Raw genomic sequence first — 24,584 nt, forward strand, 5'->3', positions numbered from 1 at the left:
CTGTGTTTGGGCGGGTTTACAGGACGTCATTTTGGCCCGGGCAATAATTTCTTCAGCATACTTCTTTTGATGAAGAAAAAGTCCCTGTGAATGCCTTATAGCTGAAATTCCCAAGAAATAATTAAGAGGTCCGAGGTCGGTCATCGCAAATTCAGTGCGAAGATGCGCCATAATATTCTTTTGGAGAGCATCAGTGGACGTGACTAAAATAATATCATCGACATATAATAGAATGTATGCCGTGCCATTGCCGCCACTGTAAATGAAAAGAGAATTATCGCACTTACTATGGTGAAAACCGATGGTGGAGACGTAGCTTGCAAACAGTTGGTACCAAGCACGCGGGGCTTGTTTGAGACCGTATAGGGACTTCTTAAGTAAACAAACATGGTCGGGTTGTTTTTGGTCTCGAAAACCAGGTGGTTGATGCATGTAAACCGTCTCCGCTAGATGGCCATGAAGAAAAGCATTTTTGACATCTAGTTGACGGAGGGACCAATTTTGGGAAACCGCAAGACTGAGGACAGTACGAATGGTAGCGGGTTTAACCACAAGGCTGAAGGTCTCATCGCAATCCACACCAACCTGTTGGGACCTGCCATTCACAATAAGGCGAGCCTTATAGCGCTCCAAATCACCGTTAGCTTTGAACTTATGCTTAAACAACCATAAACAGCGAGTAATATTGACATTAGGGGGCCGAGGTACGAGAACCCAAGTCCTATTCTTAATGAGTGCGTCAAATTCGTCATGCATGGCACGATTCCAATGTGGGTCACTAAGGGCGGTCTTTGGGCATCGAGGGACGGGCGAAACTGTTGGCTGTGTTGTAGAGCAAAGGTCAAAAATGGGTTTGGGCTTAAATATACCATGTTGGGCCCGGGTTGCCATTTGAGGAGACGAGTCGGGCTGGGTTGGGCCGAGGTCCGGTGTGGATGGAGACTGGGCCGAGGGGGGTGGCGTGTCGTGGACCGAGCTGGAAGGCTGGTTATAGTTGGGGTTTGGCTGGACTGGGGAGGCAGGGTGGGACTGGGCTGTAGGGGGAGTATTGGGCTCAGGGGAGGGTTCGCCAGTTTGGGCCAGAGTGAACTCGTGGGTCAACAGGGGAGATGGGTCACTCTCTAAGAAGTTATAAGCACTGTTTTGGGCCTCTTTTGATTCAGCAAGAGGAAAAGTGGTCTCGTCGAATGTAACATGGCGGGCTATAATAATCTTCTTAGTCTTAGGGTCATAGCACTTGTAACCGCGATGGGAAGACGGGTAGCCGATAAAAATACACGGAGTAGCACGGGGTGCGAGTTTGTGTATGGTGACGGTGTGGTGGTGGTCCAGTGACTCAGGTGGCGGAGTAGTGGTGGTAATAGTGGGATGAGAGAATGGAGATGACAGATTGAAAGGTGGTGAGAATGGTGATTATTGATGATGGATGAGTTTGGTTTGGTATTTGGTTTAGGATTTATCAAGTCTAGGTGGACACCATTATGATAAATAAGTTTCATTCCAAAGTGAAATGATAATTTTTTTCTTAAATATTATTTTAATAAAAGATTCTCAAATACATCGTAATAACTCTGTGATATACTCATATTTTGTTGCGTTTTCCCCTCTCCGAGTCATATTTTAGACATAGAATGTGCATTTCGATCCCGTTTTCCCGTCTATTTTGCTCTTATCTAGATCCCGTCTTATCTTGTTGAATGTTTCAGGTAATCGAGGCGAGGAAGCGGGACTTTGTACTCGGGGAAGGAGGAGGATGCGAGCCAAGACTAAGGCATGGAGGAAAGAGCATAGCAGCAGCCCCAGCTGGCTCATCTGCAGCCGACTCCCAGCTCCTCTATACCATTTTCAAAGCTCAAATCAACAAATAAGGTCTCCAACTAGCTGACTGACCGCCAACCGACCGGTTGGGAGTGCTTTTAGAGTTTTTCTCCAATTTCGAATCATTGACTCGATGCCTATGGGGAGGTCGGTGTCGGCCGCCCGGCAACATCAACCTGATGCAAGATTTTGTAATCCTCCCTTGTTTAAGACCCAAGTACTAGAACACTATAAATACCCTCTCATAAATTGTTTTGTGTACGAAACCTTATGATCTAGAATTCTATTTACTTAAGTTTAATCTCTCCTTAATCAAGTTTGAATCTTTCCTTGTCTTAGCTTAATTAATCTACAAATTAGCATAGATATACTCTAGTTTAGTTGTTAGTACTTCATAATTTTGGATTTGTAAAGAAGATTGAAGAAGTTCCTCTTCCTTATCAATTCAAGTTTCCATCTTTCGTTATTGTTGGTATAATTTCTCTCCCTTTTTATTGTTTTATCTTGTTTTCTGTTTCATCTCATTAATTAGTTAATCATTAGTCTAATTTATGTTGTTTGTTGGGTTACCTTCATGTTGAATCAATCATTTGTTGTTTTCATCTCCTTAAACATGTGTGAGTAGTCTCATTCTAGGGTTTAAGGGGATCTTAGGTAAATTTGAGGGAGTGATAATGGGTAGTTGATGTTGGGATTGGTGATTTGTTTATCTTTTTGTTCATGCATGGTATGTGTTTGACGGTTTGTTTAAGCAAAAACTTGAGCCTTTCATTGTTTATTATATGCTAATCTTGAAGCAAAAGTTAAAGAGTAGTGTTAGAATGGCATCTTCATGATGATTTTGGGTTCACAATAGTGAAATCTTGTTGAGCAAGACTTAAGGAAAATCTGGGATCAAAAGATTAGGATTAAGGCCCTAATCTTTCTGGCTTTTTTGAGCTGAACTGAATGGATCTGAGCTGAACTGAACTGAATTGAGCTGAACTAAACTGAATGGAGCTGAACTAAACTAAATAGAATTGAACTGAGCTACGTGCGGTCCCTATTTCTGGATTAGGGCAGACTATGAAAGGTAGGTCTTACCGTTATGTGCTTAACTACCAGTTGGGTATTCCTTTGATTTCGGTGCCTGGTCCGTGCTCTGCTTGCTCTCGGGTCTTTGATGGGGATATCTACGGGGATCATGTTGTGTCGTGTGCTGGTGTTGTTGGTATAAAACAACGGCATAACCTTGTTCGTGAAACCTTTTAGATATCTGCTTCCGATCTGGGATCTCTGCTTTTAAGGAGGTAGATATTGGTCTGATTGATGGGCATGAATGGTCCTTGCGTTCTGCAGAATTATCGCTTTACTCTTAGGACAGGGGCCGGGATGTATGTGTGGATCTGACCGGGTCTTCCCCTTTGACTCAGTCTGGGATGTCTGATTTTGTACCCTGACGTGTGGTGATTGATGCTGCTAGGCAGAAATGTGCCAAGTATCAGGGCTTGTGTTCAGCGATCGGTTATGGATTCTTACCTTTTTCTTTCACTTCGTTGGGGGAGTTGGGGGCAGATGACATTGCACTGCTCAAGCGAATTCAGAAATTTTCGCTATGTCAGGATGCCAGAGCGCGCGCTGCTTCTTTTATTTTTACTCCACTTAGCTTTGCTATTGCTAAGGGGGTGGGAGCCCGAATTATGTCTCGGTTGCGGGTTTTTTTTATCTCAATAAAAGTTGCGGGGTTTTTTTTATCTCAATTGTTTTGATCTCAATAAATGTTGCGGGTTTTCTTTAAAATAGATAATAATAATAATAATAATAATAATAATAATAATAATAATAATAATAATAATAATAATAATAATAATAATAATAATAATAATAATAATAATAATAATAATAATAATAATAATAATAATAATAATAATAATAATAATAATAATAATAATAATAATAATAATAATAATAATAATAATAATAATAATAATAATAATAATAATAATAATAATAATAATAATAATAATAATAATAATAATAATAATAATAATAATAATAATAATAATAATAATAATAATAATAATAATAATAATAATAATAATAATAATAATAACAATAACAACAACAATAATAACAATGATGATGATGATGATAATCATGATGATGATGATGATGATGATGATGATGATATTGATAATAATAATAATAATAATAATAATAGTAATAATAATAATAATAATAATAATAATAATGATGATGATGGTGATGATGATGATGATGATGATGATGATGATGATGATAAAATAATAATAATAATAATCATAATAATAATCATAATAATAATAATAATAATAATAATAATAATAATAATAATAATAATAATAATATTATTATTATTATTATTATTATTATTATTATTATTATTATTATTATTATTATTATTAATTGATAAGTTTATTTTCAGTCGTTTGGCCGTAATCAAAATAAATTTATCTCAGTACTAACAAAATAGCTAGTGATAAGACAGGTATCGAATCCACAGGGAGGCGAGTTAATTAATCTAATTTATTTATATTTAAGTTCGTCTTAAAGGTAACAATTTTATGGGGTTTGTTGTTTGATTTCTAATAACTAATTGCGATGTAAATAAAGACAAATTCAATAATAATAAAGAGTCTAGGGATCGGGTTCACTAGTTAGTCATTCAAGGGTGAGGTTTAATTCATTGATTAAGCAATTTATATTGTTAACAGTCATATGATCGGTCGATTCTAAAATGTCTTTTTAGATCTAAACTTGACCTGCAATCGTTATTATTAAATCGGTCTAATTCAATTATCGTGGCCTATACTAGTCTTAACCCGGTCGGTAAAATCCTAGTTTATGCAAGACTAATTAACCAATTCTGATCAGTAATTAATTAACTAGATGTAAGACGATAATTAAACAACAATCAAAAGCAATTTAACAATCAATTCATTAATAATCCCTTTTCTAACAACCTAGATCCCCTTTTACTCTAGATTATGAAATTAGCTACTCATATTAAAGGGAAGAACAACAATAGCAATAAGAAGCATGATGAAAAACAATAAAAGATAAATAACGATTGAATAATAATTATTGAAGAAAGATTAATACCGTAATAGAGGAATGCTTAGATCAGGAAGTAAGAACACTAAACTAAATTAAACTAAGAGTTTTAGAGAGTTTTCTAGAGAATAATATCGTAACTAGGTAAAATAAGACGTAGAAATAACTAGGGTACGAATTAGGTATTTATAGTAAAACATAACCGACTTAAGGAAATTGCGGAAAATTATGGAAAATATAGGTTCCTCAATCGAGCCTATGTGCACTCGATCGAGTAACCAACTGCCTCGATCGAGCCTGCGTGTAGTTGATCGAGGAACCACTCTGTTTCTGCTCTTTTCTTCGTGTTGTCTTCTTAACTTCTCTTCCTTCATTCTTATGGATTCCCGTGCCATACTTCGTGTATTCCTTCATGCCCACTCCGCGATGCCCATTTCATTCCTTTGCTCCTCAAATGCATCATTCCTGCATTAAACATCAAATAGCGGAAGTAACAACATTCTAATCATAAAAGGCATGTAATTAATATAAATTGGCACGAAAACCGTATCAAATGTAATTAAGGAGAAGCATAAATATGCATATAACTATGACTCATCAAACTCCCCCAAACCATCTCTTTGGTTGTCCTCAAGCAAAGCATCACACATTACTTAAGGGCAATCATACAAATGGTGGATAAACAACTCAGAGCTAATGTTGATGCACATACAAATCCAAAGCAATCTTTATCTGTAACAAAGCAATGACCAAGGTGTACCAATAAAACAAATTCAAAGGTATGGGAAATAGAAAACGTATCTCAAGTCTCATGTCACCATACTATAGATAAATGCCAAATACCTTTCGATCTTGCAAGACCAATTGGTCGGATTCTTGCGGTTTTACTCATGCACTCATAAGTATGTAAGGGTGAGTTATATGTGAAGATAGAAAGAAGTAGAAACACACACTCAACTTATGAAATATGCATGTAATCTAATGTGATAGAGATTTCCCCAACTAGTATGCATCCAATATGTAGACAAAAGTACATGTATCAAGGACAATAAGGGTGGCAAATGGGTTAAAGGGATAGAAATAATTTGTACCAAGGCACGTTATGGATATGTAGAGCTAAGAAGGTAGTCACAGCGCTAAACCAAAACCAATTCTTGATAAAAGTAAGCTTGAATACAACCCATCTAGAGAAATCATCTCAACTTTACACCACATGAGAACTTATGAGGTACTCTCCAAATATGCATTAGACTCTAGTAACATCCTTTCGATCCTTCACAAAACCAAATGAAGCAATTAATTTCTTTTCTTTTCTTCTTCAATTCTCTTTTTCTTTTTTTTTTCTTTTCTTTTTCGCTTTATATTTTTCTTTTTCCAACACAAGGATACAACACAATTGCTAAAAAGTACTTTGCTATATCCACATGACAATAAGTAACAACCCAACCAAAATAGCAAAATAGACAAGATAAATAAGCAACTGCGACTGTCCCGAAAAGGTAGGCAAATTTTTGGATCGTAGCTTATAGGATGTAATTTAAGATTGGCTACAAGGGTTCCAACGGGCTAAACAAAAGGTAATGTAAGGCTTTAACGGTAAGAACCGCCTATCCACATGTACTTAGTCAAATGAAAGCAATAAAGTATCAAGAAATCAATGTCACACTTATGCAATTTGATATTACACATTCCACAAGGAGAAAGCACACTCAAGCCTAATTGACAAATGAGACCGGATGTTCCTGGCCTAGGAAGCTCTATAGACTTCAGAATTTAAGTAGTTTACCAACATAATTGTGTACAATCTAATTAGCATAAGGCATGTAAATACGGTTAAGACTTGAGTTATGAGTGTTGTTTTCATAAATAACGGGTCAAAACAATGTACATGGACAACTATATGGGATTCAAATGCAAAAACAATGCAATTTAACATCATTGTTATTTAATTCACCAAGACTCGACCTAAAATAAAGGAAAAAATATATTTTTATATTTTGAAAATATTTAAATTGCTCTTTGTTGTTGTTCAGCTTGTTGGTTTGAATCTAGTTGATTAGCTTCTGCAGGGTTAATTAATTAGTATTGCATAAACTAGGATTTTCACCGATCGGGTTAAGACTAGTAAAGGCTACGACAACTGAATAGAACTAATTTAATGGTAGCGATTTCATGTTAAATTAGATCTAAAGGACATATTAGAATCGACCGGTGTTATGACCCTAAACAATATAAATTGCTCTATCAATAAGTTAAATCTCACCCCCGAATACCTACCTAGTGAACCTAATCCTTAGACCTTTTAATATTATTGAATTCGTCTTATTCATTTACATTGTTATTAGTTGTTAGAAATCAAACAATCAAAACCCCCAAAAATTTATACTTTTAAGACGAACTTAACATTAACAAACTGATTATTACCGCCTCCATGTGGATACGATACCTTACTTACCGCTAGCTATTTATTAGTAGTATTATAGGATTTATTTTGATTAAGGTGATACGACATTAGTCTTATCAAACTACAAAAACATAAAAAAAAATCACACAACATAAATAAAGACTCTCCCCCAAACCTAAATGTCACAGTGTCCTCATTGTGATGCCTACAGCATAGCAATCACACAAAATTTCCACCAACCTAAACGACACACCTAACAAAAGGAATGGGAAATAACAACAGATAATACAATAAAAGTAGATACAAGGGAAGAGAATACCGGGTAAGAGCGTATGAGTTCCCCCAAACAAGCTGAAAAAATAGGGGGAAAATCATCAACCGCGCAATTAAATCAAGCCAGCAACGTTTCTTAACCCAAAACAAAAGGTACTCGATCGAGCCAGCTAGCACTCGATTGAGTACTCATCCTGACGAGCAAATTACCTGCATTTTAAAACAAATGCCCATACAAGGCACAATCAATACAACCTAAAGCACGCAATATTAAATCAAAAAGTAGCGCATGTGCTACACAAAGACATAAGTAGCACCAATAAATAGTCCAAGCAAAGAACATAAATGACGAATAAAGTTCTTGCTCATCAAACTCACGATCTAATTTAAAATATGAGCAAGTATGTTCATCGCTCTTCAAGTTATCATCATTTGGAAGGAGATAGGGTGCTTCATCCGTTGTAGGAGCTTCATCAAAAACTTTGACGGGTTCCGCTCTGAATATCTCTGATTCCAACGCATCCAACTCGGCCTCCAAGTCAACACTCTCATCACAGTTGTAAACCATATAAGAGGAGGCTCATCTCCATAAATCAAACTCTCAATCTCATCCAATTCCTTTCTCCATGGATATGACGCAGCAGCAGGAACGTTAGATTGATTCATGTCCAAACAATAAGCAAGAGAATCATCAATAGTAGGAGCAACAACATGAAGCATATAACAAGGAGCAACTGAAAGGGGACGCTTTAAAGCGTTATCAAGAACAAATTTAATAGTGTCATCCCCAACTCTTAGTATCAAACTGCCATCCCTAACATCTAGGAGTGCTCCTGCAGTGTGAAGGAATGGTCTACGAAGAATAATAGGGACTTGGGAGTCTTCAGCCATATCCATAACAATAAAGTCAACTGGAATGAAATACTTCCCTACTCTAATTGGCACATCCTCTAAGACACCGATAGGCCTCTTTAAAGATCTATCAGCCATTTATAAGGTCATATTAGTGACATGTAGTTGACCCATATTTAACTTTTTGCATATAGAATACGGCATGATAATAACACTAGCCCCTAAATTGCAAAGGGCTTTATCAATAGCTATACTACCAATATGACAAGGCATAGAAAAACTCCTTGGATCCTTAAGCTTAGGTGGTGAGTTAGCTTGTAATACGGCCGCGCACTCTTGAGTGAATACAACTATCTCAACTTCATCAAAAGACCGCTTCTTGGATAAGATCTCTCTCAAAAACTTAGCATACGTCGGCACTTGAGTGACCAATTCTATAAATGGCACACTTACTTGAAGATTCTTCACTACCTAGATGAACCTAACGAACTATTGTTCAAGCTTAGATTTCTGCAATCTTTGTGGAAAAGGTAGTTGAATTTGAAATAGCTCGGTTTTTTTAGCTTTAGAAGTAGCTTTGGAAGTATTATCGTCAGTTACAGGGGTGACTCGATCGAGTCTAGTAGTCACTAGATCGAAGATCCTATTTTCTTCCAATGCCGTAGCTGAAACACGCGAAGAATCATCAACTAGGGGGGTGCCTCGATCAAGCCTGTGGTGTGCTCGATCGAGCACCGTGGTTCCTCTATCAATCGTGGATGGGCTCAATCTAGGCACCAATGTTGTTCTCGCTTTTTCACTTTTTGGCTTATCCCGTGTTTGATCTTTGCTTAATTCTTTCTCGTCATCACTTAGCTCCAAATTACCCAATCCCTTAGGATGCATGTAAGATATCTCATCTTCATTAATGGGCACATCTGGACTTTGATAAGTGGTAACGATCCTCAAAGAAATAGCATTAACTTGCTCATGTGCTTGTTTACCTTGAGGAGGAAGATTGCCGGACTATTTTGAAGGATTTTGAGCCGCCATTTGAGCAACTTGAGTATCCAACATCTTATTGTGAGCCATGAGTTCAGAAATCTGAGCCGTTTGCTTTTGTTGAATCATCAAACTTTGTTATAATAGAGCCTTCATCATTTGCCATCTCATTACTCGGAGCTTGAGGAGGAGGCTGCATCTGTTGAAAACCTCCTTGATTTTGCCGAACAAAGTTCCCTTGTGGTTGATTACAACGATTTGGAGGAATAATATAAGCATTCTGTGGCGGAGCTTGAGCAAATACATTCTGACTCCTTTCAAGGAAGAAGTTAGAATAGGGAGTACCTTGCTTGAAAGACTGGAAAGCATGAACTTGTTCAATGGTACTCATACACTTTGCCGCAGTGTGGCCATCTATCCCACATCTCTCACAGGACACTTCTTGTTGAACAAGATGAACTATTTCTTGCTTATTACCTAAAGACTGAGATGTCTTTAATTCGGCTATTTGAGTCGTTAAGGCCTCCAGCTGTGCCGCAATAGCGTTATCTGAACCACTTCTTCTCTTGCTACCTCTGGGGTTACCATACTCAGCAGTGTGAGTAGCTATCTAATCAATCAACTTCCAAGCATTACCGTCATTAGTATTATCCTGGAATCTTCCATTGGAAGCTGAATCAAGCAAAGCTCTGTGATCGTCATACAACCCATGTAAAACTGGTTACAAAGGAACCAAAGATGGAAGCCATGGTGGGGGACGGATCAAACTAGACTTTTGAAACGAACCCAGGCTTCATTAAAATCCTTAGTAGGACCTTGTTTGAAACTCGTGATCTGGCTTTTAAGAGCATTAGTTTTCTATGGTGGAAAATACTTCTTGTAGAATGCAAGAGCTAGTGAAGTCCAGTTGGTGATTGCGTCAGTCTCCATATCCAAATCATGTAGCCACTCTGTTGCATCATCTATCAGAGAGAAAGGAAAAAGAGTCTATTTGACTTGATCTTGAGTCATCCCTGCAGTCAAAGGAATAGAACAACAATATGTGACAAATTTATCCATGTGCTTGGCAGGGTCCTCTCCATCTTTTTCTCCAAATAGATTTCTCTCTACCAGGTTTACATAAGAAGGCTTGATCTCAAAGGTTCCTTTATCAGTGGTAGGGAGCTTAAAGCCTTTAGGAATGGAATCAACGGTGGGTTCAGAATGACTTGCCAAGGTCGGCATCTTCAACGTTGTAGGAGTAACGGGTGCAGAAATAAGTGTGTCCTCTTTAAAGGACGAATCTTCTGCGAAAGTAAACCGCTCGTAGTCAAGTGTACTCAAGTCTTCCACCTGACTTACTTCTCTTTGAAATTTTCGTCTGTACCGAAAAGTCTTTTCTGGCTCGGGATCAAAAGGTATAATCTCTAACCTGTTAGACCTGGGCATACACGAAAATAACAAGAAAAGATCAAACTGTCACAAGGAACTGATGCTCCCTCAGACAAAAGACAAAAATAAACAAAAACAAACAGAAATAGTGTTGCCTCCCCGGCAACGGCGCCAAATTTGATAAGGTTATTTTCAGTCGTTTGGCCTAATCAATATAAATCTATCTCAGTACTAATAAAATAGCTAATGGTAAGACAGGTATCGAATCCACTGGGAGGCGAGTTAATTAATCTAGTTTGTTTATATTTAAGTTCGTCTTAAAGGTAACAATTTTACGGGGTTTGTTGTTTGATTTCTAATAACTAATTGCGATGTAAATAAAGACAAATTCAATAATAATAATAATAATAGTAATAAAGAGTTTAGGGATCGGGTTCACTAGGTAGTCATCCAAGGGTAAGGTTTAATTCATTGATTGAGCAATTTATATTGTTGAAAGTCATATGATCGGTCGATTCTAATATGTCTTTTTAGATCTAAACTTAATATGCAATCGCTATTATTAACTCGGTCTAATTCAATTATCATGGCCTATACTAGTCTTAACTCAGTCGGTGAAAATCCCAGTTTATGCAAGATTAATTAACCAATTCTGATTAGTAATTAATTAACTAGATGTAAGACGATAGTTAAACAACAATCAAAAGCAATTTAACAATCAATTCATTAATAACCCATTTTCTAACAACCTAGATCCCCTTTCACCCTAGATAATGAAATTAGCTACTCATTTTAAAGGGAAGAACAGCAATAGCAATAATAAGAAACATGATGAAAACCAATAAAAGATGAATAACGATTGAATAATAATGATTGAAGAAAGGTTAATACCGTAATAGAGGAATGCTTAGATCCGGAAGTAAGAACAATAAACTAAACTAAACTAATAGTTTTAGAGAGTTTTCTAGAGAAGAATATCGTAACTAGGTAAGAGAAGATGTGTAAATAACTAGGGTACGAATTAGGTATTTATAGTAAAACATAACCGACTTAAGGAAATTGCGGAAAATTCTGGAAAATATAGGTTCCTCGATCGATCCTATGTGTACTCGATCGATTAACCAACTGCCTCGATCGAGCCTGCGTGTAGTTGATCGAGGAACCACTCTGTTTCTGCTCTTTTCTTCGTGTTGTCTTCTTAACTTCTCTTCCTTCATTCTTATGGATTCCCGTGCCATACTTCGTGTATTCCTTCATGCCCACTCCGCGATGCCTATTTCATTCCTTTGCACCTCAAATGTAACATTCCTGCATTAAACATCAAATAGCGGAAGTAACAGCATTCTAATCATAAAAGGCATGTAATTAATATAAATTAGCATGAAAAACGTATCAAAAGTAATTAAGGGGAGGCATAAATCTGCATATAATTATGACTCATCAATAATAATAGTAATAATAATAATAATAATAATAATAATAATAATAATAATAATAATAATAATAATAATAATAATAGTAATAATAGTAATAGTAATAGTAGTAATAGTAATAGTATTAATAGTAATAATAATAATAGTAATAATAATAGTAATAATAGTAAGAATAGTAATAGTAGTAATAATAGTAGTAATAATAGTAGTAATAATAATAATAATAATAATAATAATAATAATAATAATAATAATAATAATAATAATAATAATAATAATAATAATAAGGATTATTTCATGGGAATAATCCCAACTATGGCCCCCCCCTGCAAATAACACTCCAACCTATCAGTAATTCGAATTAAATCCATCCTATTCACTAGTCTTCCCATAACAAACTCACTTAATATCATTACCGGTTACTTTAGGTTATTGTCTCTTTCCTCCTTATATAGCATATTTCGACTGATTTCCTCCATTTTTGCACATCTCCTCCTCCTTTCTTCAACCTCTTTCTTCTCCTTTTTGCTTTTTTGATTCTCCTTCTCCCTAATTCTTCTTCTGCTTTATTTTTTTCAACTCCCCGTTTTCTTTCCAAATTGGTGAGGAAAAGTTCTTATGCAAGCTCATCTAATTCATGGAGTTCAAAGATCGTCCAAAACAGGGTTTTATGCAAACACAATGTTGGAGCAGTGTTGAGGTTTGCGAAGAAGGGAGAACACGCTGGTAAATGGTTTTATGGATATTCTTTTTGGCCGGTATGTTAACTGATTTCTTAATTATTTCTTATGTTACTGGGTTTAATTTTAGAAAATCTTAATTAATTGAAATTGGTATGTTAAATTGAATTGTAGCGGAATCACTGTGACTTATTTCAATTGGCGGAAGTGAACTCGGAAACTGAAGACTCAGATAAGAAGATATTGCTTGACAAAATACAGAAGTTGAAGATGAAGAATGAAAAGTTGAAGGGGGTTGTGGTAGAATTAAATTCTGAAATTAGGAAGCATAGAAAAAGCGAAAAATTAATGTTGTATGCATTGTTGGTTTCCTGGGTTATTGTTGCATTTTTTTGTATGTTTAAGAGTGTTATTTGATGTATGAAACAATGAAGGTTGAGAAATGTAAAATAAGTTCTCTATGACAGTGTTGAAATGTTTGTTAATACATCCATTAATAGTCATTCCATTCATACGGATTCCAAAATGTAAGCAGCAGCTTTTGTTTTTTATTACACCATTCTAAATAGGCAGTGAAATCCAAAATAAACATAAACAACTAGAGCTTGTTGTGGTTCAACCACTTTGTCCAAAATAACAAGCTAACATTAACTAAACAAATCATAAGAAGCTAATATAAACTGATCCTGACAAGCAAACATAAACTGCACCAACAAATCAGCTTGTGTGCCTTTCTTGCTTCTTATGGGTGGTTTATTGATGCTTGGGTAGGCTGAGTACTTGGCCCCTGGTCTCCACTGATGCTCACTGGTCCTCTAGTATTGCCTGGTACATTGGTGTATGCATTCCCATTGTTATCAAATAAAACTCCAAGTCCTTGTGGTGCCTGTTTCAATGACAAAAACCAAAACATTATCCATCACAGTTGAATAGTTATCAACTAACATTCAAACTGTATGCAACATTACAGTTAAAAATCACAACAAAAATGATTAGTTATGCTTACCCTTCCGCTGCCACCTCTTCCTCTAGTTGTCCCCTCTTCCTCCACCTCTTGAACTACCTCTTCCTGTCCTTACAGTCCTTCCACCTCTCCCAGTTCTGGTGGGATGTACAGTAGCCGTATGGTGAGAGGTAGATGTTGAAGCAACACCTTCAGTCACTACATTGTTCACCCTTAGCCTTCCCCTACCCCTTTTTACTAGTGGTTCAACAACCTTGTCTTTATCAGGACAGGTTTTTTGTTATGGGTCTTTGACTTTCAAACTGAGCAAGTCATTTGTAACCCATGTTTAGTTAGTTTCCCACTCCTTTTTGGATCCTCGTGTGGATCCCTTCTCCTCTTCTTCCTTGGCCTACCAAGACCAACTTTTATTGGAGGTGGATTTAGAGTAAGGACAACCTTTGGCCAATGCCTTTGGCCCGTACATGGGGCAATTGAACCACCATATGCTCTAAGATAGGCATCTTTCTTGTACATGTCATCCACATATTCTTCAGGTTGGCCATGAGCATTGAAGATAGCAGATACTGCATGACTACATGGGATCCCAGTCAAGTCCCATTTCCTGCAAGTACATGTCCTTCCAACCAAGTCAACTGAGACCTCATCTATGCCTTTTTTCACTTGAAACCTTATGGTGGATCAAGGGAAGACTTCATAGGCAGCAGCTTTATCCTTCTCAATTTCTAATCTGGCCTGAACTCTAGGACACACTGTCAAATCATTCTTCTCCATTTCAGCCTTTTTGAAAGCCAATCTTTGCATCATAGCTATTTTGATGTCTTCAAGCATGTATATCACATACTTTGGTCTAGCATCTATGATATATGCATTGAATGTTTCTGCCATATTATTCACAATTACATCAGTTTTGGTGGTGGTATTGATGAAAGCCATGCAGAAGACTGAAGGATTACAAGCTAAGAAGGCTTCAGTTCCCTTGTGATCAACTTCTCTCATGTCACTTAGAGCCTGATCAAAATCAGCTTGATTGTATGATTTAGCACAATTCCAGAACAACATCTTCATTTCATCAACTTTATAAGACTAGTGCCAGTCTGCAAAGATATGCCTGACACAATGTCTATGCTCTGCCTTTTGGAGTTCATGTGCAACCATTATGAGGATACTCTGCATACACAAGTACAATCAAGTTAATAAAGAAGTTTTTATAGCTGATATTAATCTAATTAACTACTAAAAAACATGTACAACTAACAGGATGGCTAATACCTGATGTTGATCTGATATGATAGTCCACCCATCACCTTCTTCTTCTCCTAAGACCTTCTTCAGTTCCTTAAAGAACCACTTATAGCTGTCATTGTTTTCCCCTTCCACCACAGCCCATGCTACTGGATACATTTGCTCATTAGCATCTCTACCAGTTGCAGCAATTAGTTGACCTCCCAAAAATGTTTTCAAAAAACACGAGTCAACACATAAGACTCTCCTACATCCTTCAAGCCACCCTTTTTTCAGAGCATCAAAACAAACAAACAGCCTTTGAAATACAGGTACTTTACCAGGAATGGTAGTTAGGGTGAATACACTGTTTGGCTCTTCATCAGTCAATGCTTGGATGTAACTTCCAATCTTACTATAGTGCTCTTTCATAGAACCATGAAGCATTCTATGAGCAAAATATTTCACCCTATAGGCAAAAATTTTCTTAATGAGGACCTTGTATGCCCTCCTTACTGTCTCAATAATATCAGTAGCTGACCAATGAGGCCTTGCTTTGAACACCTCTAAGAATTGCTTGGCTAACCAAGTTGACATCATCTGCCTATTTCTTTCTATGTTTCCGTGGCAGGTATGATTGGGTCAACTGATTTCACCAAAATACATGCACTTGTGTTGTCCCAACTGCATACAACTTAAAGGGACAACAAGGAACACATCTCACCCCAAGCCTTTGGCCTCTTGCTTTGTCACTCTTATCAAAAGTAAGATTTCTACCTTGTGCTATAGCATACCTTGTCACACAATATCTAAAAAACTCCCTATTTGGAAATCTGATGCCTACACACCACCTTAGCTTGCTGAAATCAGTCTTCTCATCAACTTCTGGTATCCTTTTCTTCTTTCTTTTACCTAGTAAGGGATCTTCATCACTTTCAGCAGGGGTGTGAATCTCATCACCACTATTATCGTGGTCACTTACCCTACCTTCATCACCCTTAATTAGTTGACCAACAACTTTTTTCTCACGTTCAACTTCTTTCTCTTGTCCAGGTAACAAGATAGAGGCACCTTCTATCTGTAGTTGCCTTGCAATCTTCAAGGCATTAGCATTCCAGCACTTAACCTTCTCCCTTGGTAGCTGCAACACTTCATCAGAGTCACCATCTGACTCTATTTCTTTCTCAATAAAATTCTCTACCTCCTCATTCAAGACATCAATTTCAATTAACTCATCATTAGTTAAATTGACCTCACTGGAACTATCATCACCATCACTAACATCATCCTCATCAGGATCATACCCAGGAGCATCACTCTCACTCAAATCATCCCACTCAACCTCATCAAATATACTTAACCCAGCATTGTCAGCTTCAGCTTCATAGTTGTCAAACAGATCTGCTATTCTTGTGTCATTGCAATCGTAGAATGATTCACAGGGTTGCATAGAAGATTCAGGAAGTGTGGATGATGCTTCAAATTGTTTTTCAGGAACTATTTGTTTTGATGGGGCAGTTTGTTTTGATGGTTTGGATGAGGAAGTTTGTTTGGATGGGGCTGCTTATTTGGAGGAGGCACTTTGTTTAGATGTGGTACATGCCTTTAGGGTTTCAGGAGCATTTACACCTTCTTTACAAGAAGGGCTTTTCATTTGTGGTCCCTTTTCTACAACAGCATTTACCCTTATGCCCTTAGATTCTTCTTTCCTCCTTGGTGTGAATTTATGTGGTAATTGAATAATAGTTTTGAACTCCTCATCATTCATCAATTCCATAATCTCAGGAATATCCCTCTCAGAAACAAGATAACACTCAACAACTCTTTTCCCAACCGACACTGTAGGCATAACCCCAACATCTTTATCATCTCCAACCTTCTACAAGCCTATCACAGGGTGCATATAGAAAATACCATCTACATTTCTCCTAAACCCGTCATACTTTTCATCCTCTTCAAGTAATATAAACCAACAAACCTCATCAGGGTCCACATCCACAGTCCTAAAACATCTGCCATAAACCAAATGTAAATGACCTTTCCTCATGGAACCTCCATGCCACAATTTCAGTGTAACAATGTCCCAAGGACTTGCCTAAATTAACAATATAAACATAAAAATCAAAACTACTGAAGAAATAACAGATTTTACTAATGGAGAAATAAACAATGTGGATTTATGAAGATTTATTGCATTTGAAATTGAATGATGAAGAATACCAAAATTTGATTATAAAAGAATATATCAGCCAAATTATACTACACTAACACATACATAAACATAGTATAACAAGATTAAACAGTTAAAATTAAAATCAAATTGAAATATTTTAAGTAAACGAGAGACTTACTTTTCCCATTGCCGCTGAAGATCCCAATGGTAAAGAGAAGATGACGAACACCCAGATGTAAATTGATGAGATTGATGAAGACTAATGGAGAAATTACAACTTGAATGATAAAGGTTAAGAATGGCGGCTTTTTGGAAGATGAACAAACAAAAAGATGAAAACGTAGGATAGAGAGAGTCAGTTTTGTGTGTTTAAAGTAGGTTGAACACACTTCTCATTATTTTAACCTAAAATTAACACGGCTTACCGGTTGTTCAAGTCTCCGGTCTTTTGAGTGTGTTATGGGAAGACTAGTGAATAGGATGGATTTAATTCGAATTACTGATAGGTTGGAGTGTTATTTGCAGAGGGGCCATAGGTGGGATTATTCCCATGAAATAATCCAAATAATACTAGTAATAATAGTAGTAGTAGTAGTAGTAGTAGTAGTAGTAGTAGTAGTAGTAGTAGTAGTAGTAGTAGTAGTAGTAGTAGTTGTAGTAGTAGTAGTAGTAATAATAGTAGTAATAATAGTAATAGTAATAGTAATAGTAATAGTAATAGTAATAGTAATAGTAATATTAATAGTAATAACTAGTGTGTAACCCGTGCAAAATGCACTAGCATAATATGAGTAGTATATAACATTTTAATTACATCGGTGCCAAAATAATTAGCAAATATAAAAATATGTAGACGTATGAATAACTAAATAATTAGATGTATAATTAGAATAAATAATGGTACAAAAATGAAGATTTCATTCAACTACATCACCCCTCATTGCCCTTCCCCTCAATGAGTCAATTAAGAGATAAAAGTAGACTTAGGCCCTGTTATTTTGGACTTCTATTTGCTTAACTGAATTTAGCTAAACTGAACTTATAGGAACTGAACTGAACTTATACGAGCTGAACTGAATTGAACTTATAGGAACTGAACTAAACTTATAAGAGCTGAACTAAACTTATATGAGCTGAACTTATAAAAATTTTACGCTTTATATATATTAATTTTTCTTATAATTACTACTCCCTCCTATTTTCTTATATCTTCCCCTTTCTTTTGGGCACAAAAATTAAGAAAGGGGAAGAAAGAAGGAATAAAGTATTGTAAGTGGTGAAATTTATAGGTGAGAGAAAATAATAAAGAATGAATGATGAATAAAGAATAGATAAAGTAATGAGAGTTGTTGATTTTTTAGGAGAGAGAAATTAATAAAAAATGAATGAAACTTACCAAAAAAGGAAAGAGGGAAGATAATCAAACTTGTGTGAAAAAGGAAAGAGGGAAGATATAAGGAAATTGGAGGGAGTACAATACATTACAATAAAAAATAAATTACATTTTACATTTTTTTTCTAACATCTATTTCCATATTATCATCATACTCGTCACTTTCATCTTCATCTTCATTTTCACTGACATCATTGAATCCATCTATTTTTTTAAGAATAATGTATATAGGATAATTTTAATATTGGATTTTTTTTGCATTGATTTTAATGAAAAGGGTACTGTTTTTTTTTTTTAATTCGTCAATATTAAAAACGGGTATGAATTTATAGTTAATATACGTTGTATAAACTTGTCTAAATTGAGCTTATAGGAGTTGAACTAAACTTATAGGAACTAAATTGAACTTATAGAAGCTGAGCTGAACTGAACTTATAGGAACTGAACTGAACTAAACTCATAGGAACTGAACTTATAAGAACTTAACTGAACTTATAGGAACTGAACTGAACTTAAAAGGGCAAATAGAAGTCCAAAAGACCAGAGCCTTAAACCCACAGTAAGTAGGATATACTCACTTGTTAATATCTCCCTAGTGAACCGAGTGGGGTTCATAACGACCAACGATAATGAGTTACTAAGTCCTAACATAACATATTAAAAGAATAAATAATTATTGATAGCTATTAACGCATACTTCCTCCGTTCCGATTATTTGTTTACCTCATTTGCTTACATATTCCATTAATGAGTGTCTCCTGCATTTGTTACCATTTTATATTGGGAATATTTTTTAAGGGTAATTTCACTATCCACAGAATACATTGTCCTACAAATAGTCCCCTTCTATTTCCTTAATCTTTATGTCAAAACAAAATGTAAACAAATAACCGGGATTGAGAAGTACTTTTCTCCGTATTCTTTTTCCATCCCACTTCTCGAAATTTCACTCATGAGTAGTAGAAAGAAAATAAACATTTGGAGGGAGTATTATCCAATGAAATTCCAAAATACCAAATTAATGCTCTGATCAAATTTCGAAATCGTATTCACCTAAACTCTTCTAATCAAGTATATAACAAAAAATACAATGGAGAAATCATACATTAAATACCACTAATAACATTACATTTCAATGCCATGCCTTAGTGATACCAGAAGTTACTCATGTGAAATAATTTGAGCTATATTCGTATGTACATTTGAACAAAATAATGCATTTAAGATGATAAAATGAACTGAGAAGAAGATCAACCCCTAAAGAGGCACCAATTTGTGTATTTGCATTGACAATAACAGATTAAGTTGGATAGAAGAATTAGCAAGCTAAAGTTCATATCATCTACAACATTACTTATCTCTGCCTCAAATCCTCAGAGCCTACCTACGTCTTCATTTCAGTCCTCATCTTACAACATGACTTTTTAGCCGTGTTTTGGTGTCACAAACTTGGTTTTGCACGAAAGCCTCAGCCACTTGTTTAGGGTGGTCCTCGTGACGATCAAACTTATCCTTAGGTCCGCGTCAACTTATCGATTTAAAATCCATCGTGTTGTCAAACTTTGCCAACCTATACACAAATAAAAAAATATTGGGTTAAGACAACTGGAATATGTTTGATTTAGATGCAAGTAATACGTGCTTCTGAAACCCCCCTGCTTCTTGTACGGAAAAACTCAAGAGCTGAGAAGCATTATACTTATGAACCCATCTTATTGTAAGAGAAAAAAAACTCAATAACATGATCTTACTCTATTGGCTTAACTTTTTGCAGCCAAAACTAACTTTGAGCATATAAACAAATGATAAAAAGGGTATGATAGTTAGTTGATTTTAAGAAGCTTTATCTTCTAAAGCAAGTTGATTTGGTCCGTAAAATGTATTGTGAACAAACAAAAATAAGGAATTCATTTCAACTTTCAACAATAATCATCAAATGATCTCACAACTCAACATCCCTTAATGAGAGTAAATACAGATTAATGGATTTTTCTATTTACAGATCAATATTGTGAAGGTGAGATGAAGATTTGAGGAGACAGTTTAGGTGAGTGTTACTTGTGGATGATTATATCTTTCTGTTTAGTTATTTGGTTCGTTTCATGGTGGAGAGGGAGTTTTATCGTGTTTCTTAACAATCATATAACTGGATTAAAAAGTCAAGGAAACTTATCAATCGTAATTTAATCCCCAAATCACAATAACAGCTACAAAAACTGTGAATCAACTAAAAAAAACTTAAACATAAAAAAGTAAATTACCGGATCAATAAGTCTTGCCGAAGACGAAAGTGACAGGAATTAGACCTTGTTCATTTATTTTGCCGAAGATAAGTGTCGCTGCGGTTGTATGCGACGGTCTTTTGGTGGCTGCTTAACTTTGTGATTGTTCATTTCTTGTATTTTTAGGATTAATCATCATAATTACTATGATTATGATTTGCTGATTTTACGGTGAGATAAGATTAATCATGGTTAGATAAGGTTAATCATGCAGCTTTTCAGAAAAAAAAAAAAAGGTGAGAATTTGGGAGCTAGAGGTTGAAGATGGCAAATTAGGATTATTACATATGTAATATGAGAAAGACTGGGATGAGAGAGATTTTAGAGAGAGAAAAGCTCTAAAAATCTAATTAGGGATCTTAATTTCTGCAATGGCAAAACATAAGAACCTTAAATCAAACAATCCTAAATCAAATAGTAATAATAATAGATCATCAAGTACTAATAATAATAATATTAATACTAATATAAAAAATCAAAAAAACGTAGTAGGTTCGTCTATTGCGGGTACGAGTAAGGGCAAATCCAAATCACCACATGTCGCTCGGAAGATTAATCTCAGTCTTACTCCGTTGGACTTGGATGTGATTCCAGAGGATAGTGAAGAGGAGGAGGAGGACGCTCCTGGGTATGTTGCTGAGCAGCAGGAACCGCGTCTCCAATTGACATCCGCTGATGTTGAAGGTGAGATTACTTATTGGTCTTTGGCTGTGTATTGTTACATCTTAGGGGCAAACCCTCCGCCTAGTGTGATTTCTTGATATGTTAAACGAATTTGGCAATCGTATGGTATTGATCGAATTTCTTTCTTACCGAATGGGATTTTTTTGGTTCATTTTAAAACAAAGGAGAAACAAATGGAAGTAGTTAATAATGGACACCTCATTTTTGATAACAAACCTATCATAGTCAAAGAGTGGAGTCCAGATACTGAGTTAATTAAACATGATGTGAAATTAATTCCAATTTGGATGAAACTGTATGGTTTGGACATCAAATTTTGGGGTAATGAGTGTCTCAGGAAGATCAGTGGCTTAGTTGGTAAGATGTTGAGATGTGATGAAGCTACCAGTCATAGGACTTTCCTTGGTTATGCCAGAATTATGGTGGAGGTCCAAATTAGACAACAGTTTCCTACTGAACTTGAATTTCTTGATGAATTAGGGAAGACTCGGAGGGTCACTGTTGTGTATGATTGGTTGCCTTTGTCATGTGTTAAATGTAAAGGGTTGGGGCATGTTGCTGCTAATTGTAAGAAGGTTGAGGGAGGCCAAAAAAAGATGTGGAAACCTAAGGCTAAGCCAACTCCTACTAAAGTGGTGAAACCTAATCCAAAGAATGTCCAGAAGCCTGTATCTCCTGTTGTTGCCACTCCTGTGGTTCAGCATACAGCTTCAGGGATTCAGTCTCCTGTGGTGCAGCAAGCAACTCCAGGGGTTCAGACTCATGTCCATGCTACTCCTGTGGTTGTTACTGAAGTTGGAGAGTATTCTGAAATGGGTGTGAAGCCAGCTGGGGGGGGGGGGGCTCCTTCCCACGAAGGTTTATTAGCAAGATGCTTTAGAATGACAATGGGGAGGCGAGGCTGTTTACTCCTAGAGGGCTTACATTTATGGATGCTTTGACTTTATCTATTCAAAAGGCAAGAACTGAGGGTAGGAAATTGTTAACTCCAGGCATATCTACTAATCATGGGTAGTTTGGGGTTTTGGAATGTGAGGGGTCTGAATAATCCAATAAAGCAACAAGAAATAAAGTGGTTTTTACACCAGAATAAGCTTGGGTTATTTGGTTTATTAGAGACTAAAATAAAAGGTAGCAATTGGATTAAGGTAAGGAATAATATTTGTGAGGATTGGGTAATCTGCACAAATAATATTACTCATAAAGGGGGAAGAGTTTGGCTGTTATGGGATCCTACTCTTTATCCGGTGGATATTTTGGCTGTTACATCTCAATGTATTCACTCCAAAGTGTTTGACAAGGCTAGGAAGGTTGGTTTTTGGTACACACTGGTTTATGGGTTCAATAAAAATCAGGAGATGGAACCTTTATGGCAAGCTTTGAAGGGTTTCTCCTTGTTGATTTCTGGTCCATGGCTGGTTGGTGGAGATTTTAACAGTATCACTGAAACAAAGGACAGAATTGGAGGTTTTGAAGTGGCTTGGACTGATATGGCTCTTATGAGAAGTATGATGTCTGATTGCCAGTTATATGACATGAAGGCTTCAGGCTCTTATTATACTTGGAACAACAAACATGAGGATGAAACTAGGGTGTATAGCAGGATTGATAGGGTTTTGATGAATGATCAATGGTTTCGCAGTTTCTCCGAGGTCGTTGCTACTTTCTTACCTGAAGGTTTATATGATCATTGTCCCTGCCTGATCAGTACTGATGCAATTTGTGTAATGAGGAAAGCATCATTCAAATATTACAACATGTGGGCTTTGTCTGATGACTTTGCCTTTACTGTGGAAAACAGCTGGCATAAGGAAGTTGTGGGTACTCAAATGTTTAGAGTTGTGCAGAAATTGAAGAAATTAAAACCAGCTCTACAGTAGTTGAACAAAGATCAGTTCAGTGATATTGAGAATCTTACTCATGTCACTGAGCTGGCTCTCAAACATTATCAGAAGCAGCTTAGCCATGACCCCTTGAATGACTTGTTGTGCCATGCTGAAAGAGAGTGTGCTAAGGAGTTGATGGTTTTGATTAAGGCATGGAACAGTTACTTAGCTCAGAAAGCCAAATAGAGCTGGGTAAGAGAAGGTGATGCTAATACCTCTTTTTTTTCATTCTAGTATAAAGAAAAGAAGAATGAGGAAAAAGGGTATATAATGTTAAGGATATGGATGAGAATTTATGCTCTACACCTGAGGATATCAAATCTGCTTTTGAGAAATATTATCTGAAGTTACTGGGCACTTCCAATCCTATCCAACCTGTTTCCAAGAAAGTTGTTAAGACTGGAAATATTTTGACTGTGACCCATCAGGACATTCTCCTTAAACCAGTGACTGATGATGAGGTAAAGGATGCAATGTTCTCTATTCCTGGTGGCAAAGGACCAGGCCCTGATGGATTTAATAGTCAGTTCTTTAAGGACTCTTGGAGTATTGTGGGGAAGGAGGTGTGTACTGCTATTAGGAATGTTTTTAGGACTGGGAAGGTCCTGAAGGAACTTAATACTACTGTGCTCACCCTTGTTCCTAAGACTGAGATACCTGATAGTGTGTTGCAGTTTAGGCCTATTGCCTGCAGTAATATAGTATACAAATGTCTCACTAAAGTGATTTGCAATAGACTTAGCTCTATTCTACCTGATATCATTAATCCTTCTCAGGGGGCCTTTATCAAAAATAGAGATATTGTGGGTAATATACTTATCTGCCAGGATCTCATTAAGCTGTATAGGAGGAAGGTTTGCTCACCAAGGATTATGATGAAAGTTGACCTGCAGAAAGTTTATGACTCTATTGAATGGAGCTTTCTCAAGGATATGTTGTGTGCTTTAAATTTCCCTCCTCTTAGCATTGAGCTTATAATGAGTTGTGTGTCCACACCTTCCTTCTCATTAGCTCACAATGGTGAAGTCTTTGGGTTCTTTAAAGGCCAAAGAGGCTTAAGACAGGGGGACCCCCTCTCCCCCTGCTCTTTACAA

The 24,584-nt window shown here is 36.3% G+C and overlaps 1 protein-coding gene across 1 annotated transcript; it reads left to right on the top strand.

Annotated features, from left to right (window-relative positions):
* The first annotated feature begins 22,611 nt into the window (after positions 1-22,611).
* Positions 22,612-23,484, top strand: LOC141630732 (uncharacterized). The gene has a single exon (XM_074443496.1). It carries the CDS (start codon positions 22,612-22,614, stop codon positions 23,482-23,484), a length of 873 nt encoding a protein of 290 aa, XP_074299597.1.
* Positions 23,485-24,584: the final 1,100 nt, after the last annotated feature.

Source organism: Silene latifolia, chromosome Y (assembly GCF_048544455.1).
Source record: "Silene latifolia isolate original U9 population chromosome Y, ASM4854445v1, whole genome shotgun sequence".
In the NCBI taxonomy this organism is placed as follows: Eukaryota; Viridiplantae; Streptophyta; class Magnoliopsida; order Caryophyllales; family Caryophyllaceae; genus Silene; species Silene latifolia.